Source organism: Gallinula chloropus (assembly GCF_964237585.1).
Source record: "Gallinula chloropus genome assembly, chromosome: 1".
Classification (NCBI taxonomy): Eukaryota; Metazoa; Chordata; class Aves; order Gruiformes; family Rallidae; genus Gallinula; species Gallinula chloropus.
Genome location: NC_140085.1, coordinates 207,769,123 through 207,789,106, shown reverse-complemented (window position 1 = coordinate 207,789,106; position 19,984 = coordinate 207,769,123). Strand labels below are relative to the sequence as shown.

At 39.5% G+C, this 19,984-nt stretch overlaps 1 protein-coding gene across 1 annotated transcript in view; it reads left to right on the top strand.

Moving 5' to 3' along the window:
• The window catches only part of ZDHHC20 (zDHHC palmitoyltransferase 20), a gene marked incomplete at its 5' end in the record, with an annotated part of 42,550 nt that overhangs the window by 18,868 nt on the left and 3,698 nt on the right, over positions 1–19,984 (top strand). Inside the window, 9 exons of the mRNA XM_084279496.1 lie at positions 2,944–3,038; positions 6,571–6,691; positions 8,047–8,116; positions 9,152–9,184; positions 9,948–10,068; positions 15,475–15,595; positions 17,220–17,346; positions 18,579–18,668; positions 19,827–19,942. Of these exons, the coding sequence (XP_084135622.1) occupies positions 2,944–3,038; positions 6,571–6,691; positions 8,047–8,116; positions 9,152–9,184; positions 9,948–10,068; positions 15,475–15,595; positions 17,220–17,346; positions 18,579–18,668; positions 19,827–19,942 (894 nt within the window). The remainder of the gene's footprint in view (positions 1–2,943; positions 3,039–6,570; positions 6,692–8,046; positions 8,117–9,151; positions 9,185–9,947; positions 10,069–15,474; positions 15,596–17,219; positions 17,347–18,578; positions 18,669–19,826; positions 19,943–19,984) is intronic.

The following is a 19,984-nucleotide window of genomic DNA, read 5'->3' as shown; positions in this document are numbered from 1 at the left end:
GAACCTGCCTGCTAGGCTTATAATAGCTGTCACGTGTAGGCTTTTTGCACCTTCAGTTCTGGAGCATGCTACAGGCATCCTACATGCATGGATTTCTTTACCATGGAGGTAAGATCAACCGTGGAGATTGATCTTAAAATGAGATTCAAAGTCTCTTTTTCATTTGAAATGAAAGCTAACTCTCAGTAGCCAGGAAATGCCAGAAGAATCAAAAGGCCCAAGTACCAGTAACATTGCTGTGTAAATCAATAACATGCAGCTTGGCAAATGTATTTTGCTCCATTTTTCAGTGTACTATGTTCAAATCCTTTTATTCCAGTGCTTAATTGCAATTTTTGATTAAATTAGTGGCAGTTTCTTCACCCCATTAAGGCTAATTGTTTCTTTGTAATTTCATATTCTTGTCTAGATTTATAACTGCTAGGATGGGGGAATTAAGTCGACTCTGAATCTCTCTTAACGATATAATGTACTTCTGTTATATATCATTACCTTTTTGTAATCTGACTCTGTCTTGGAAGTAGTGTTAAAGATGTTAAGGGCAAATCCTTAGGATGGCTTAGCATATTTTAGGGGGGTGCTAAGATCGTGTCTTAAGACATTGTTCTCCTGAGGGCATAAATTACGGTTTAATACGCATCAGTGCCTTTAAAGAAGAAACAGCTTCACTTGATCACAGCATGGCACTAAGAATCCTGAAATCCCTGAGCTTAGCCAGGGCTTCCTTCTGACTCTGAGTCTGGCTAATCTGGCAAATATTGGGGTTTGAGTTCTTTCACACATTTTCCATCTAGCTCATAATTACAGGAACACAAGCTGAATAGTAATGAGGCTGGTTTATATTTGTACTGGAAATTCATGCCAGATGTAGTACTTCAGGGAGTAGTCTGCAGAGGAGATACTGCTACCCTGTGGGTAGAGGGCCTGCTAAAGTAAAGCCAAGCCCTCACAAATGGTAACCCCCCTCCCTCTCATTTCTTGGGGAGCACTGGCAGGACAGATACATGTAATTGTGGTGGGAATGGCAGCACAGGAATGGAATAAGAAGCAAGAATTCATTCAGTGAGGGGCCGGTATGGCCTGCCAATTCCAGGCTTTTTCTCCTCTAGACAGGGTGGTGCCCACTGGCACAGCTGTGAGTTTTACTCTTCCAGGCCCTGGTCTGGCTGCTGAGGACAGGCCCTAGGCTTTTAAAGATGGTGGCACATTGGAAGATCTTGGTTATTGCAACAGCTCAAGAGACCTTCAACAGCTACCTTTTTCTAGTAAATACTGGTGGCACAGGCACAGATCTGTACCCTTGCTGCCATCAGCCTTGCTGCCTGTTACTCTGTGTTCTTGGGGCATTTAGACTTCGAGGTTCTGCTGTTTGAAGTATTTCGCACACAATCTTTCAAAAGAATTTGAATTCTAGGAGTGATTCTTACAGACTGAATGGAACTGTTTACTGTCAAAGTTAGTTTTGCTGTGCCTTGCCCTTCCCTGTATCTCATTTCCTCTTTCCTTCTATTCAGCTCCTCTTTTCCTCCAAAGCTCTGATCTGTGCAGCTGATTCCACTGCAGTGTTCTGGTCATTTCTCTGCTTTTTCCAAACTATTTTCTCCTGGTTTAATTGCTCAACCACGTTCTGTTTGAATGCATATAGTATGTTTTTAATAAAACACAAATTTGTAATTACACAGTGCTTAGTACAGTGATACACAAGTTCTTTCCTATCAGGATGACAATTTCAGGATGGCTTTAGAAAAAGGTTTTGCTTTCTTGCATTTTCAGTCAGCTCCACAGCTGAAAATTTTCCAAATCTGTCTGTAAGGCTGGTGGAGTCTGAGGCAGAGGTAAAAAGCATAATTCCCTGAAAGCTCAGATACTGTTTGCTTGGATTTTTTACTGCAACGAGCAAGGAAAATCCTGAAAGATGATGAATTAAGACCGTGTCTTCTGTGACTCTGCACATGTGTTTTCTAAGCTTTTGGAAGTTCCCCGAAGTTTTGAGCCTGTTCTGTCATCCATGAAGTGTGTCACATGGCTTCTTAAAGGACTCTCTTTACATGCATGGGAAAGTAGGTCAGGTTTCCTTCCTCCTGCAGCTGAAGGTAATAGAAGTGAAGATCCTGTAAATATTTGGGATATCTTCTTTTCTAAAACTTGCTGGTTTGGCATGACCAATCTGTTTCCTCTTGACAAGTGGTAAGAACAGACTGTTAGAGGAAACACAACTGGAAGATGCTTCCTGACCCATAAGATTTGGATCTCTGGCCTTCAAGACAACCATATCACACAGACCCATTCATGAATTGATTGAGCTCCATACTAAAGCCACCTACATTTTGTTGCCACTGTGACTATAATAGCAGGATAGTCATGAGATGATCTGAAAGAAGATAACCAGACAGTTTTTAACTCACAGACAGCTCTGCTCTTAAAATGCAGTACTTTCCAAACCCTTGGTTTAGTGTTTTTACAGTGATTGATGACCAGTGTCTTCTACAATGGCACAGTACTGTGCTGTTTCAATTACAAGTAGAAATTAAATTGAATTCTGTAGGCCAGTTATGAAGTACTTTACTATAATCTAGATGGGAATTGTAGCATCTTCTTTATAAAGGTTATTCACAAGCCACAGGTAAAGTTCAGTTCTGGTTTGTTGTGGGGGTTTGGGGTTGCTGGTTTTTTCTCTTCAATGTCAGTTCCAGATTCATACACAAAACCTTATTATTTCCTTGAGGAATAGCAATCATCACATTTGGTGATTTTATTTATTTTTATTTTCTTTTGAGAGAGCAGTTCTAGAATGCTAAGTCTACCCAGGGAACAGGGTTTAATACAGCTTAATTTATCAGGTGATACCCAGTGTTGTAGTTTAGCCCTTACTGAAGATCAGAGATTTTATTTCATGTTCTTTTTGGCTATATTCACCAAAGTCTTATTTATATTTTATTGCAGTTGTCTACCTTGTGGTTTTTCATCTGTCATTTGTCATGTTTGTGTGGTCCTATTGGAAGACAATTTTCACATCTCCTGCATCCCCCTCTAACGAGGTAAATATAACATTAGAAAAATGTCATGCCTTTTTTATAAATAGCCCAACTGTTTTTAGTGATGAAACTTGTTTGCAGTACTGCATGATTCACCTTTTGCTTCTCAGTATCTAAAATAGAACTGCATGACAGTGTATCATTAATGAAAATTATCAAATTACTCTTAAAATACTGTATACTTTGTGTAATGACATTTCCTTAAATGAAATGTGTGTTTAATCCATCACAGGTTTGTCAGTTACGTACAGTGCTTTGCTATGAAGTAGCTTGCTTGAAACCTGGAGTTTTTAGAACTGGTAAATCAAATACAGTGACAACTGTCTTGTATTTCCATTTTAGGCACTTCTGACCTTTATTTGGGTAGGAAAAAGTGGTAATGCAATGTATACCCATAACCTGGAGGACTGAATCACTATTAAGGGTTAAGGTTTACTGACAACTGAAGAGTAAATACTTGTAGAGCTTTTACAGAATGGTAGAAGAATGTGTGATGACTGTAAGAAATTTTGTTTTGAAAAAGAACAATATTAATTGCAATAAGCCTGAGATGGATTGCTTTGTGTTTTATCTCCTCTCAGGTGTGTGTATGTAAGGATTAAATACTGGCACCAAATTTAAAATGCTCCCCTTTCTTGGTTTTATAAAGCTTTTAAATTGGCTGAACTGTTTGAGGTTTTGGTTGCTCTGTGGGGGCTGAATTTTTATTCTATTTTTGGCAAGACTGACTTTCAGTGCTAATGTCAACCTCAAACATTTTTGAAGAGAGTTAAAACCATGCTTCTAAGGAAAAGCAAACACTGTTCTGCAGTGCTTAATTATGGCTTAGAGATCAGTGTCTTAGAAAGCTACAGGATATAAAGCAAAAAGAGCTAAAGACTATCCTGCTGTTTAGCAAAGCAGAAAGAGCAGTACTGGATTGTTAAACTGAAAAATTCAAAAGGATTTGTCTTCAGGGTGGTTTGTTTCAGCGTTATCTGGGATGGTTCTGCAGCAAAACTATAAAGTTAAAGAGTTTAGCTAATTAAAATGTGGTTGGAACCTTGTCATTCCAGGTTTTGTAAAGCTCTATGAACTAGAGCTTTTCATAAAGCTAATGCCTGGTAACTTTTACTGTCTGCTTGGATTCTTCAGTAATAGAAAACTACTACTGACAGTGCTTTTCCTGTAGTTCCACTAATGCTGTGGCAAGCTTTTCATATTCACTGAGTGAAAGGGATGGTTTGGGCATATGGCACATAATTAATATTTCCTGTATCAAGTGTGGGGGTAGATCAGATTTAAAACTATTTTCTAATGCAGCTAGCTTTAAAAAGAAAAAAAGATTTTAAAAAAATGCACCCACAAAAACCAAGCACACCAGAAAACACACCACCACTTTTCTCTCTCTGGGTAAATCCCTTCTGTTCATGTACCAGTGGGTTTATTTAAGCTGGACTTATTTAAAAACAAACCTGACTTCAGAATCTCCCCATTGTATGAGGGTGTAATGTATATACGTTTAGTCATTCAAATTAGCCATTCTTGCAAAACAAATAGCATCCTGTGATCTTACTATTGAACTAAAAAAAGGTTCTGCAGCTGCTGTTGTTTTAGTGTAATCCCTGTACATTTGTCATAAGAACAAACAATGAACATTATACAAGATCCAGAGAGGAAGGAAACAAAGGGACTCTTTCTGTTTTCAATAAGAACTGCTGGAACCTCATTGGAAATTCTGTTAGCTGTGTGGTAACAGACAACTTTTGATGTCTTTGAACATATCCTGCCATTGTCCAAAGAGACTGTGGTCTCACAGCCCTATTAATTTCTGAAATTAGAACCACAACTATTCTGAAAACCAAAATCCTATCTAGGATTTTTGGAGTAATATTATGACATTACTTGAACAAATTAAAAAGCATTTTAAATCTTGTGATTTAATTCCTTTTCTGTGCACTAATGGTTTGCTGTAGAAATGTCACCTAGAAGTAGTATTTCACATTGAATTCAACCTCTGCTTGGCCACACATCTTGGAGACAGGCATCTGGGCACCTAGCAGACTCACAAGGGCAGTCGGGAGGAAAGCGTATGGCACGGTTGTTTGCTGGCGTGATCCTTCATATCTGTCTTTCACTTTTGATGTAACTCCAGTTTTCATATTTGAGTAAATATCAAGCTTAGAGGGGGATATTAAAAAATGAGATCAAACTCAGTGATGGCTGAAACCTTAAACTTTAATTTCACCCTTCGCACAGATTGATCATAGTTTCTGATTATTTAAAATGGGATTACATTTCATGTTTCACCCTTGAGTGGTGAGTAGGCTCAATAACTGGGGAGGTACTGTCTGTAACAGGAGACTTAACTAGATTCTGTGAGATAGGAAGCAGCTTATTTGCATTCTGGGTTAGGAAATAACACAGAGAAATTGCAGCAATGTCTTACTGCTTCCCCTTTCTGTAAGCGGAGTCTCTTCATTGTTGCTTGCCAACTGTCTGTAATCCAAAAGAGGAAAAAGTACAGGTTGAGAGTAAAATGTAAGCTAATCATATATGTGTTCTTGGTAGGAAAATATGGGCATATTAAACCACCCTAAGCCAATTTTTGTTCCAGTTGCACACGCAGCGTTTTCCACTCACGACCATGAATACTTTGTCTATGTGTGCTTATAAAAAGGGCTCTTGTAGTCCATGAGGGAAGCTCACAGCTTAAAAGTGCTTTGGAACAGAAAAATACCAAAGGAAATAGTGAGCACAGCCCCTACTCTGCAGGGGCTTGTCAGCACACTGGGGTTCATGGTGCTTAATGGGAAAGCTCATCATTTCAGTGGATACCAAGCATTTCATAAGTGAGGAAAAGCTCTTCAGGTTCTTCTGGCAAAGCTTTACATTTCCATGAGGCTTCAACAGGAATGCTTTCCATGCTTTACTTGGACTTGTAATTCTCTCTGAAACTGTACACAAGCTTTGCTGAAGTTACTTTTGATACTGCACATGGATTTTTAGGCTATTGCTGACTACTCCCAAGTAAAAATTCCAGTTAAACTTTCAACTTCTGTGCTGAATCCATAATGCTGCCCCCCCCCCCCCCCTTCTCTCTTCCCCCTCTGGCTTGTACCTTTCTTCAAGTCAGAGAGGAAGTGGGATAAGAAAACTTTAATGCCCTGTAGTAGCAAAGGACTGTTGCACCTTCCTTTTGTTCACAGATCACTTAAATTTACACTCACCAGAAAAATAAGGAAAAGATTGTGCCTTCTTTTAAAACTACACTGATTCTCTGGCTTCCTTTGTATTGAAGGGAAAACACCATAGATAAAGGAACAGAGAGAAGGATTATTTTCTTTTAAAATATGCCCAGAACCATCATGAAGTTTCAAAGATCTCCTGTAATTTCTGTAGCATTCTTCTTCCTGTGGGGTTTTTGGGGTCAGTGGTTGGTGGTTGTTGGAGGATACAAGATTATGATGCTTAGGGTGTTTTCCTTAGAGCTTGGCTAGAACACAAATTAATAATTAATCTTTTCCCTTCATTCCATGTTCTTCCTCCCTTCTAGTTCTGCTTGTCAAAAGCTGATAAAGAACAGTATGAAAAAGAGGAGAGACCAGAATCCCAGCAGGAGATTTTAAGAAAAGCTGCTAAAGACTTGCCTATCTATACAACAACAGCATCGAGAGGTGAGATCTAAAGATAATTCTGTGCTCCTGAAGCTGCTAGCTTAATTCAGTGAAATTCATTTGATTGACAGAAAAAAAAACATCTATTAAGCACATATTGCAAAGGCCATGACCTTGTTTTGTTGTATGTTTGGGCTGTTTTGTTGGGGGTTCTTTTCCTCCCAAGAGAAACTGCAGTCCTTCGTCTGGGGATCTCAACATGTAGCCAGCACTTGGAATTTAAAAAAAAAATAATAATCTTCTAGCAAGTAGATAGATGACAATATTTATCTCTAACTGTGGCTGTAATAATAAGTATAGCAAAGAAATACAGCTAATGCAGCTAGAAACAGAGAAAATTAAAGTTTTTAGTCAAATTTATAATCATTTATATCCCACTTGAAGCCTCTTTTTTTTTTTTTTCTGAGCTGTACCAGTTCAGAAGGAGGAGAAACATCATATTTAAGGCTAGAATTTAAGAACGAATAAATTCCCATCTGTAATTCAGTACAAAGCTAGTTATGGGCTATTTCTGTATTTGCCTTTAATACATATAGGCATTTTTATTCCAACTTGTATATGTGAAGCTGCTGTCTTATACATATGTATATTCTTTAAAAATCTGGCCGTTATGTGTGTAGGTCTATCTGCTTCTCTTTCTTAAAACTAGCAGCACTGTCGAGTTTTCCAAAAATGTAAACTACTCAGACTAACTGTTACCAAAGTTTGCTGTGACTTTCCAAACAAAGTTTAAGGACACCCAGGTTTTTTTTTGAATACAAGCCTCCCTTTAAGGGAATCCTGGTCTTAAGTTCCTTGAGTGGTCTGGGAAGCTGTTGCCAACTCTTAGCAGCTCTGCTTAGCTGTAGGTGTTGGGTTTCCTCCTCCTTTCAAACTGCCTGTGCTGGTGTCTTATTTCCATTGAGAAGAGCCTGAAGGCTTGTATAAAAATATCCAGGAAAGATGAGGAAGAGCTAATTTACTGAAGAGTTTGCTAGATCACTGTTTGCTGAAGAGAGAAAGTTAATGCAGAAAGTTGGGTTGCTTAAAGAATGTAGTTTCACACGAGGATACCCAAGTACCCTGCCCAGAGGTGAAAGAAGTGCCAGAGGATGAAGGATGGCAAGGCAGAAAGCCAAAGAGTAAATGGACTCCATACAGCAGTAATAAATGAAACTGTTTTAAGTATTTCATATGTTACATTTCTTACTACGTGTAAGGAGGCCTTTCACCTACTACATGTGAGTAGTCTTGTGAGAAAAGGTGTGTGGCAGGGGAGGACAAGCAGGTCTTTAAGATTCAATTCATGTCAGAGGGGGAAACCTTTGTAAAATTATGCAAGTACTAATGACTTGACCCTTACTACTTGAATGCAGCAATCAGATACTGTGATCGATGCCAGCTAATCAAACCTGACCGTTGCCACCACTGTTCTGCATGTGACATGTAAGTTTCTGAATCTGAAATGATGGATTTTCACCCTCTTGAGATCATCACTTCAGCATGGTCATGTCTTCAATGTGTCAGTCCTCACACAATTCAGGTTTTTTATACCTGCTGGTAGCTTTGCAAGCCAGTGCTTATATTTAATAAATAAATGAAAATCAGCAGTTGAAACTAAGGAGAAGCAGGTCTGTAATACCAGCAAATACTTATTATAGAACTCTTTTTTTGTATCTTTCTTTTGCAGCCTTGGAACATGTGAGTGCTACTAAGAATGCTAAAAATCTTTATCTCTAAGATTGACAGTGCAATTACATGGCTTAACCATTTCAAAGACATCACTGCTATTCCCTACCCTTGTTCTGAATCATCAGAGAAGTCTGTAAAGGCACTGAAGACTGAAGCTGAGTGAGGCTTCAGTAGGCTGAGCCTGAGGAAATCCAGTTAACTGAAGAATCTAACACAACTGGAGAATCTTTTGGCTAAAATCAAATTTATTAGGGAATGTGCGTCTGAAACGTCTCATATCTGTCTTTGTATTAAAACTATGAAAACAGTACGTGGGGTATTTATACTACCTGCTGTGCTGCTCTTTTCCTCAATTAGCTTTGAAAAAGCAAACAAGCAAACAGTAAACAAACAAAAAAAAGGTAGCAAAAACAGCTCTACAGTGGTCTTAGTTGAAGTGAATGCCAGGCTAACATGCCTTATCTACGCAACTCTTGAGTCCTTTGGATTTGTTTTCTCTCAATGTGCACATAAAACTGATGTGGCTTAACAAAGTATTACATAGTGTTGCTCAGTAATGTCCCCCATGTTAATTTAAGCCACTGTTTGTAACTCTTTGGTCCTCTTGGGTGAAAGGATGGCTGCTATACAGAGAATTGGCATGATTGGGAAGGACTTTAAAAAGATGCAGTGAAGCAAAATACTTTTAGGGAAAAACATAAAAAGCAACCCTTAAACCTGCAGAAGCTAAAAGTATGTGTCTTGGAAAATGTATTTTTGCTTTAACTTGCTGGAAATTATCTCTTTCAGATGTGTACTAAAAATGGACCACCACTGTCCATGGTAAGTTTATAAAAATAAACCCGAAAGATCAGTGTACCAGTGAACTGATGCTGCCTAAAAAATGCAACTTTGAAGTAAACCTTGATTTTTTTCACTTCTGTAAGCTTTAATATGTGAAAATAAAGCTTGCTCCTAATGTGTGATGCCACATCCAGTTGTAGGCCAGGTAGTCCAAATTACAGTTTCACCTTATATAGAGAAAGCCTGGCATTAAAGAGGCCTACACCAAAGGGCATTTCTTTCTTTTGTTTAGCCTGGTATTGTTACCAGGTGAGGAGATGCCTGCTGTGCTGTGAAAATCAGTGCTGGATTCTAGAACATACATGAGAGCCACTCAGTTACTCTTCTGGAGTTCAGGCAGTAAAAAACCTGGGGCCACTGCTATTGGTAGGTGACTTGAAGGTGGTTTTGCAACTGAAGCAACAGCCACTGAAATTGATGGAGGGGCTCCCGTTACCTCCAGTTGATAGTGTGTGAGGCGCTTCCTATACAGACTGTATGTGTCGCACACTTTGACAGCCTGTGTCCTGTCCTGTAGAACTGGGCAAAATTTATGTGAGGGACCTAGATTTGGCCCAAGGAAAGAGACTTCATTCAAAGTAGTGGCTTTAAATGCTTCCAAAACACTGGTGCCAGACTGTTTTGGGCATAGCACTGACATTGTGCACGTTATGCTCTGCAAAAGCTGCATGTATTGGGTTTTATTGTATTTTATTTTACTCTGTTGTATATCATAGTAACCTCTTTCTCTTTCCCCTCCTAGGGTGAATAATTGCGTGGGATTTTCTAACTACAAATTCTTCCTCCTGTTTTTAATGTATTCCTTACTGTACTGTCTGTTTGTTGCCGCTACAGTCTTGCAGTACTTCATCAAGTTTTGGACAGTAAGTTCTAAGTCTTTTTTGGTGGTTGTTGTTGTTGATTTGTTTTATCTTGCATGTGTTACTAGAGGCTGCATCAGCATGTTGTCACTCACCGTTTACTCTGTTCCATAGTTCATTACCATTAACAGCATCAATCAAAGTGACTGAAGCAGAAAAACCTTCCGAATATTAATGAAATGTATTGCACTGCCCAGGATAAGTAATTGGGGGAAGAAGTTGTGATGAGGACACTGCAGTTTCTCTTCTCCATCAAAATAGAGTGGGACAGCTCAGGGTTTCTTGAAACTATTGGATGTGTAAATATAGAAAGAACTGGCTGTATCATACAATTACATGTATATGTGTGTGTGTATATACACACACACTTATATATAAAAATACTGACAAATGTGGAATACAAAGAACTATTTTGTATCTTCCTAGACTTGTTTGTGGATAATCTGCTACCAGATAAGGCAGATGAATTTCTTAGGAACTGACTCAGCTCTGTATTGGAATTCCAACACAAGAACTGTCTGAACTTCATATTGGTGGCTTTTCTCAATCTGATATGAGTAGAATGCTGAGATATGTACAGTGTTAATGATATACACCTTCCTTGCAGCTATTGTCAGTTGTCAAACGATTGATATGCATACATCCATCTTACTAGATGTAATAACGTTTACGTGAAGGGCAAGCATCCTTGTACATCAATCTTAGATTTCTCCTATCAGTTCTGTTCCAGTTATATTCTAGGCTGAACAGAGCGTCTTCTGGTGGTGCTCCCTTTCATCTCCAACACTTTGTACTGTGCCTTCCTGTCTTTAGGCCAAAGAACTAGCATCAAAATTCCCTTAATTTGGCTTCCATTAACTAGCTTGAGAAAAATCACTGTGAGTGGAAGGCTTTCCATCACATCTTTATATGTAAATAACTGTACATATTTCTTTGATGCTAGTTGCTGTCAATAGCTGGTAAAAGCAGACGTTGTGTGCAGCTGCAGAAATTGTCTTTATTGGAGCAAAAAGATGTTGCCATGTCAGGGTAAGAGAGAAGCTCGATCATATATTCAGAATAGCTGTACTTTGAGACAGTTGGCATTAGGCAGGTAAGAGAAGTGGTGCAAAAAGTATGTCTGTTTGTTTTCATCTAAGCCCGTGGTCTGCTCTGCCAAACTAGCTTGTTGTCTTAGTCTGTCAGTTCTGTATCACAGCCTGTCACTGGAGACCAAGGAACTGTGGGAGAATTGAGCTGCTGGTATTACGTGAGATGAAAACCATACATGTATTTCAGTCATAGCTGTGGGCTGACAGATATTTCATATTAAATGATCTGATTCTGCTGTTCAGTCTTGCTTGACTGTAAATAGTTAATGTTTTTTAATTTCTGAATGTGCCACTCCCAGACATCTGCCTGGCTGCTTTCCAGTGCTTTGTATGCAATTTCCAGTGAAATTGTAGGTGCGCTCTTACATACCTGCCAGTCAGTGCTTGAGCAAAGAAAATGAATTTGCTTTGTCACCTCACTTCATGAGTGTTAGTGCAACAGAAGTCTGCAGGACATCTGACCACAAGGAACATTTAATACCAACATTTACAGCAAGCCTCTTCCAAAGCCCATCGGACACAATATTGAAGTGGACCCTTGAGCAGAGGAAGTAAGCTTAAGAGGGTTTTTGGTTGGTAGGGTTTTTTGTAATTATTTAGTTGTTTAAAATGCTTCCTGCAAGAATGGGCTCCTTCTGAAGTATGACAATAGACAGTGTAGTTGTGTGCTTGAACTTGTTGCTTTTGTTTCCGGTTCTTTCCAAGACAGAATCTGGTGATGTCATGATCTTATCATTAGAGTAGGTCTCTGACTCACTTATATTAAATCACTTGTTTCCAAAGCTAAAATTCCTCTGATCTTAAATAGCCTGATTAAAGTAGACTTCCAGAGAGAGGTGGCAGCACCATAATTATGTGTGCTTGCACAATTTAGTATGTCTCTAGTATGTAAGCTTTTAAGCAAGTGCTGTTGCCTGCAGAATAGAGTCGTAGAAGCTTCTCTATACATCTGTCACCAGATGTACTGCTGCCATGTGCTGCCTGTAGACTGCTTCATTATATAGCTAATGCTCAGCTTTGTCTGCTGCAGCATCAGATTACTGTTTTGACAGTTTCTGTTGAGGCTCTGAAGATGTTGTTTTCTGCTCCTCAAAAACTGACTATGAGAAATGTTAATAGCATACCTTCAGAAGGTAGGGTTTCTGGTTTTTGTTTCTTTATAGATGTTTTTCAGAGAAGGTGTACGATAAACTATTGTATATATTCAGTGTTGGAAGAGGGAAATGCTTCTTGGGTAGTGTAACCTTGATCAGTTCAGAACTTGTAGTAATGAGGTGGTGAAGGTGTATGTGCTAACTACACAAATTTTAGCAATCTGTTGTTTTGCTCTGTTGGTAATGCTTGCATAAAGACACAAACACATGTATGCAGATACTTGCATCCCTTGTGAGGTGTGCACACCTACCTACCTACCTACCTTGAAGTTTGAAATCTCTGTGTTTCCCACTTGGACATGCAAGACTACGTAGCGTCTTTCATGCTCTACGCAGAACTGCTGAAGAAAGATCTTGATGCTGTTCATACAGTGCTGGAACAACCACAGTGGCTGTAAATGTTTGACAGTCTCACGTGTTGATGTTGAATGTTAAAATCTTCTGTGGATCAAGGGAATATGAAAGACTTCTTTCTTTATACTCATAACTACTTTTCTTGTGAAAAAAAATTTTGTACCTAGGAAGTTGTTAAAGATGAGCAGATAAAACCTCAGTTGATAAAACCTCAGTTTCACCAAATGTGTTTGACACAAACACCAGCACTGGCTGAACGCCCAGTCCTTGATGCCTTGTTTACACAGTGCATGGTGGTACTGCACTGCACTTCATTCTTGCTGTACTCCCTCCCCCTTGAAACCTGTATGTTTTCCAGCTGTTTTCAGTGTCTTGTTGTCCTCTAAATTATTCTGGCAATCCTGAGCATAGCTAATTCAAGGATGTGATGCGCTGCAGGTAGAGGATACATGCTTCTGCAAAACTTTGGTTGTATTAACAATCATTCCACAGGAGAAGAAAAAAAGAAAAGATACATGCTATACCCTTAGTTAGAGCTCATTCCTCTTGCATATATACATACGGCCATACATTGGATCTGCTGAGTTATTTTCTAAATTTAAACTAGACCTTGCTACTAAAAGATGAGTAATGAGTCAAGCTTTGACAGCACTTTTTTTGTTGGTGGTTTTGTTTGGGGCTTTTGTGACCTGATCTATGCTCAAGGGACTCTGTGCTTGCAAGGGAGTTTATATGGGACTCTAGAATAGTGACGGGCTTCAGTCTCTTACATGTGCACAAATTTTATTGTGCAAATTGCATCCCTTCCTAAACTCTGCAGCTCTCTCACCTGCAAGTCTGCTTCTGTGCTGCCACTGAGCATAATAATTTTAAGTAACTCAGGTCTGAAGCTTCATTCTCTTTTCACATGCTGTGGCATGTGGCCTGCTGCTCAAACCCAACTGTGACTAAACAGTTATATGCAGTCAAAGCCTGCATGCTTCTCTCCAGGAAGGAATTGGCCTTTTTTTGAAAGATGCTTCGCTTCAGCTAGCATTCAAAAACTTAAAACCAGTGGATGAAACTGGGTAGTCAGAAGAGGTAAATGTTCCTTGGGGATCATGCAAATTCATTGTGCATAATTAAAAAAAAAATCTTCTCCAAGTTCCATCTAACAGTAATATATTCAGAAGTCAGAAAGATTTTGTAATTTATAAACCATTGCTTTATGCCTCTGGAGTATTTGAGCTTTTCAGACCTTTATGAATGGTTACATCATAGAGAATGTTCACATAAACCTTACATGTGATGGAAACAACTCACAAAGAATATACCTGGTGTAGTCATGCTGTTGAAGCTGAGGAACCACTCAAAAATGATCCCATCACAACCTGAGTAGCAATAGTTCTGTACTTTGGGAGAAAATTTCATGCCTTGGAAGTTAATAGTATGCTCTTACATACTCTCTTCTTCATTCTCTTGGAGATCGGGGGCTAAGGCTGCTGATGGGCATTGGAACTCGGCACATCCAAGAGCACATGTGCACACCAACCATTTCTTTCTTAACAAAGCCTGTGCTGTTTTCAAACACTTGGTCTTAACATAATGCTAGTGTTTAATAAATTGTCTTTGTTTGCGCAAAGCTTTGCCACAGGAAAGCTGCAGAGAATTGTCCAAAGGTAAAATCCAATATTGCTGTAATTACATTTAAATATTGTTCTACTATAATTTCTCTAATCCAGTCGTTCGTGGTAGCTATTTACACCATCACAGAAGGAAGGAAACTCATAATCTGTTGCCTATGAATATAGGCAGTGTACAGGGATATAGATGTACCTATGTGCACTTGATCTTAATTGAAATGTGGTTTAGTCTAAAAAAAAAAATGCCAGCCTTAGATAAGTGGGTGTACTGAATGAGCTAATGGAAAAAGTAATGGCAATAATGCTAACTGAACAGCTGCGTAAAAATAGCCTCTCTGCTTTCATAGTCCTGTTTAAAGGTCAACTACTTAAAAGTACTGTGATTTTGAGGATATCGAACTGGAATAGTATTGTTACAAATCCCAATGGCCTCTTGAAAGTGCAAGCCTAAAAATAGTTGGGGTGGAATTGACTCTCTAATAGAGGTGGGAGGTTATTTTTTTTATGTGGTGGCTGTACTGGGATAATTTTCTCATTTAGATCTTCTGGTGAATCATTTCTGCCTGGTCAGATGTGGCAAATTTGTTTTGCTAGGTACATGCAGGTTGTTGCCTGAACCTTAGAGATCATCAAAATTTGAAGATCTGTCCCAGGTCTTGTCTGGGAGTTGTTTAGTCAGTGTGACAGCCATTTCCCTTTTACATTCCTTACACAGGTTCAGAAGCAGGTTCGATATTAGCACCTTACTCAGGGCTTGGAGGTTTTTAGGATTTTGGGGGGTTTGTTGGGTTTTGTTTATTCAAAGAAAGTGGTTTTGGACATGTTTTTCCTGGTATTTCTTTGGCTGTGCCTGCACAGTTAACATTTTTTAGTATAGGAAACTTTTTCTTGTTTCCTGCCATGCATTTAAAAACAAGCCTTTGATTATACACAGTGCTATCAAACAGGTGAACACACGCACTTAAGCCACTGACCTCAGGTGGAGGAGGTATCCATCAGCTTTAAATGCTGGTACACACCAGTTTAAGGTGACATGGAAGGAAAGCTGGGCTTGTGCTTTTTCTTTCTTTGTGAAAAGGGAGGTGAAAGGCCTGTAGCAGAATGGGTGTGGCTGGAAATGTTTAGCGATAATACCGCATTAGTTGCTCAGAAGTGTTAATGTATTAATATCTCTCTCTTTCTCCCCAGAATACACACGCAAAATTCCACGTGCTATTCCTTTTCTTTGTGGCAGCCATGTTCTTCATCAGCATACTGTCACTCTTCAGCTACCACTGCTGGCTAGTTGCCAAAAACAGATCAACCATAGGTCAGTTTAACTGGAACATGAACTGTTCCTTGTCCAGAAAACTAACCAGTTGCTGCGCATGTAAAGCCTGCGGGATGTGCCACCACAGACAACCAGCATTTGTTAAATACTGTGTGATAACCAGTGTACTTGGTGAAAGCAGTTAAAGGTGAAACATACAGGAAAACAAAGTGTATGTCAGGGTCCTCTGCTGGAGCCAAGCATGTGGGTTCATGATGAATGTTAATTTCTTGTGTTAGTATTTTTGAGATCTCTGAGGCACTGTGCATTTTTGTTGTGTTTTTATGTAGTGTCAAGTATTTAACAGTTGCTGCTTGCCACTACCCCTGTTCTAATACTTTGAGGAGCTGCATGGCCCCAACCAAGGTGAAGGCTCTGCTTTATGTGAACATACTACATTTTGAACTAGATCCAAAAGAGTACTCTTAAATCCTGTGAAATAAAATGGATCTCACCATTAGGAAGTTAGCAGTGCAATAAAAATGGAAACACTGATTCATGTTTCCTAAATAGTAAAAAAGATTCTCATAATTTCTGTGCTCAAAATGTTCTGAAGTGCATTGACCAGCACAAGCGATTTAAGTGCTTCAGTTAGAATATCTGATGTTCTTGCTAAAGCATTTTTGAAAGTGGGGTTTTTTTGCAGGGTTGGGAGGACAGGGACTGGTGGGTATTTCCACAGCTGAGTAAGTCAAGACCTTACACCTTTCAGTGGAAGTTAAATATCTATCCTCAAAAAAGGTGTGTTGATTGAAAGGGAAATATTTTTTTACTACAATATTTTGGTGGAAGAAATGGATTTTTATTTATTTTAATTGATTGACAGGAGAGGTGTTTGAGTCTTTTCAACATATTTGCAGTTAAGATATGTTAAGACAAGTTAATATATCTACATTCATGGCCTGTTTTTTAGCTTTGAAGAAGATTTTAGCATGTTCCTCACCCAAAAGTCAGTGTTCATAATTGGCAGAACAGGCAGTACTTTATTTGCTTTCTGGATAATGTTTGTAAAAAGGCAAGGTGTTGGTATGGGGAAAGCTAAGAGTATGCTCAGTTGTTGGCCAAGGGTGTAATCAGACTAACCAGAAAAACAGTGGTGGTTGGCTGTAGTTTGTGGTGTGTCCGTGTTTCCAATGTGATAGATCTCACTTCTCTCTGACACCATGGGATACTCTGAACTCAACTTCAGACCTTGGCAGGAATTGAAAAATCTATCCTGTGTGGATTTAGGTCCAGTAGTGCTTATGGTAAATTGCTTCTAGAAAAGGAAGCCACCTGCTCAAAGAAGGCTTCACAGGCTAAACAGTGAGCCATCAATGAATAAGGGGTGTGGTACCTTGTATGCTTATAGCACTTAGCTCTGTCTTAGGCCTTACGTTAAATGTAAAGAGAGAAAGATGACTGTTCTGTTTACAATAGCTTTCTTTCATTTCAATTTTTGTCATTAACCTTTAGTGTCTTTTTAATGCTCTCAGATTACTTGGGGTGACTTTTTTCCCAAAATGCACACCGAGATTGCCTCAGCTGCTCTCCACTGTTTTCACAGTAGACAAGTTAGAGTTGGTTTGTGTTTCTTCCCTGACTGCTCAGCACTTTGGAGCTATCACGTGTGTGTCTCTTCCAGAAACGTTCCGTGCACCCACGTTTCGAAATGGCCCTGATAAAAATGGCTTTTCTCTGGGATGCAGCAAAAACCTGAGGGAGGTTTTTGGAGATGAAAAGAAGTATTGGCTACTCCCGATCTTCACCAGGTATTCAGTCTGCATCAGAACGAATTGGGGCATAAATTTTTTCCATGACTTCTTCATCTTGCTTCCTCTTCTCCTAAAATACAGAGCACAACTGAAAAGCCAACTTCTAAAACCTGCACAGTGAATATTGGTGTAGGCAAAAAGTGCAGGAAAGAACTGAACAAACTCTACACAAGGGTTCAAGGGCCTTCTAAACAAGGAAGCTTGGAAAGCTCTGAGAAGTGTATTCCAAAATTTGCCCTGTAGTAGTCCTTCTGGTGGTAGTCTGATTATAGAGCAGAAATAAAGCAACTTTGAGATCCAGATTCTTGAACTTCAGCTGCACTGAACAACAGCAGTTTAGAAACACTCCCTCTTGCCCCTGAAACCACTTGACAGCATTCCTTTTGCTGTAGATGAGTGTTTCAGTATTAAAAGCTGCTTGAGAAAGGACATAGAAACAAGCAGTGGTGGGGAAAAACTGTGCTATGGTGCAAAGTACTGGTTTTAAAACTTCAGCTGAGTCAGTGTTGGGAAGTTGCAGACAAGTATCAGAGAAGCTTGATGAAGCAAGACTGACCTGCTGCCCACTGCCACCACTCCCAAAAGTCAGCAGAACAAAACAGGAGCCATTTCAATACTGCCTTTGGAGGGTTCTGTATCAGTTTAAAATGGTGAACCGGGGTGTGGAGCTGAGGTCTGGTAGCAAACAGCTGAGGAAATAACTGGATCTTCAGTTGCCTCAGCAACTACCATGACTTTTCATGTGATTAAAGACAGAAGCCATATTGTAGATGGATCAGTGTTTTGCCACTGCTTTTTATCCTGATTAAACTTGCTCTAAAAGAAGGCTGAGCTAACCCAAACATGATGGGCAGAGGGGAAAGCGTGGCTACAGAGCATCACTTATGCTACAATTTCTGGGGCTGTAAATACCAGGTAGTCTGACTAGGTGTGCACGGTGGTTTCAGGGAAGATTAGGGCTACAGTCTACACTGTACACAATGTTTCTGAAATGCAGAGAGTGGTGCTGTGCTCAGCAATCCATACTGAGTGAGAGAGTAGGAACCATTTGAGCTCCAAGATTTAATTAACTGATCATCCGGCTTAGTGGTAGAACAGCTTTGCCAAAGTCTGGAGTTCAACACTGCACTCAAGTACTTGATTCAAGCCTGCAGCATTTGCCTTTTGCATGGGTACAAGTTCAGTTTGTCAGCTACAAACAGTGATTTGAATCTTTTTTTCTGGTTTAGTTTGGGTGACGGGTGTAACTTTCCAACTCGCTTGGTGATTATGGATCCAGAGCAGCTTACTGTCTCAAGCCAAAATGAACCTGTCAAAAGGTAACTACAGCATGTAAGATACTGATTTTGTACTATTCTGTTTCTCCTGGAGAAATTATTTTTTTTTATACTTCTTGCCATGTTCAAATCGAGTTTGTAAGTCTTCAGAGTGAAGGATAGGATGGATCAAGAATAAAAAACTGGTGCTGCTTCATGCATAAAGGCTGTTTCTTGGTTTTGACCTATAACAGAGGGTATGGCTCTAAGGAGACAGTAGTACAGAAAGTAGAGACTTTACTGGCTCTTAACAACAATCAAAAGAAGTCCTGGGAAGATTGAAGAGTCGTCCATGGAAAAAAGTTCAATGTATTTTTTTGAATGAGGAAGGCAAGGTGTATATATTAACTACATTTTACCTCTTCCAGCATGATAAATGAGGGATACTGAGACACAGTTTGCAATAGTAGTAGATCACTGTGGCTATTGCTGATTTTTAGCACTGGAGAGATTTTAGCTCCTTACTTTTAATCCCTCCAGATTTGCATGTGCTGTATCTTTGGTGTATTTGCAGGAAGCCTGCTTTAGATTCAAAGACACGGGAGTATGTGAAGCTTCTGGGGACATTTACACCTGCTAGTTTTGAAGTCTTCTGTTTAGTTTGGTGAATTTGTAGCTAAAGGTTTTCGTCAAGATCAGTTACCTGAGTTGTTAGGCATTAGGGGGGCTCAAAGTCAAGAATGAAAAGAAATTGCTTCCAGTGCAGTGTGACCTGTGGAATTTGCAGAAGTGCAGGACCCTTGTGCAAACAACAGAGTATCCTTTTGCACTAGGGAGATGCTCAGCAGGAGGCCCTAGCTTTTACTGGTGGAATAGAATGGCATTAGCTTGTTCATCCAGATGGTGCTGTTTAGGTTTTCTCTTTAACCGTGTGGCAGTAGCATTGTTGTCAGTCAGTATGCCATTTCTTGTCTATCAATTTGTGCTTTCTTTTTTTTCCCATTAGAACCAAGTCACCTGTGTTGGGTGAAGGTTTAGACTGGTGGCTGGAATAAGCCTGCAGGAGAATATAGGTTAGGGTCGGGGGGCCATTTTTAGTTGGCAGTGTAGGGTTTGGGGGCTTTTGTTTGCTTTGCTCTTAAGTAAATTCACTACTCTAGAAACATCTGAAATAAGCAGGTACTGAGATTATACAATCTATTGACTTTGCTTACCTTTCAGCTCTGGAGCTAATCAGTCCTTTCCCACTCGACCACTCAGTGAATCGCAAAATCGACTGCTAACCAGTGACAGTCAGTGGGTGGAAGGTGGCCCTGAAGAGGAAAATGTTAAACCAGGTAGCTCACAGCCTAACACTTCTGATAATTCTGTGGGTTTGT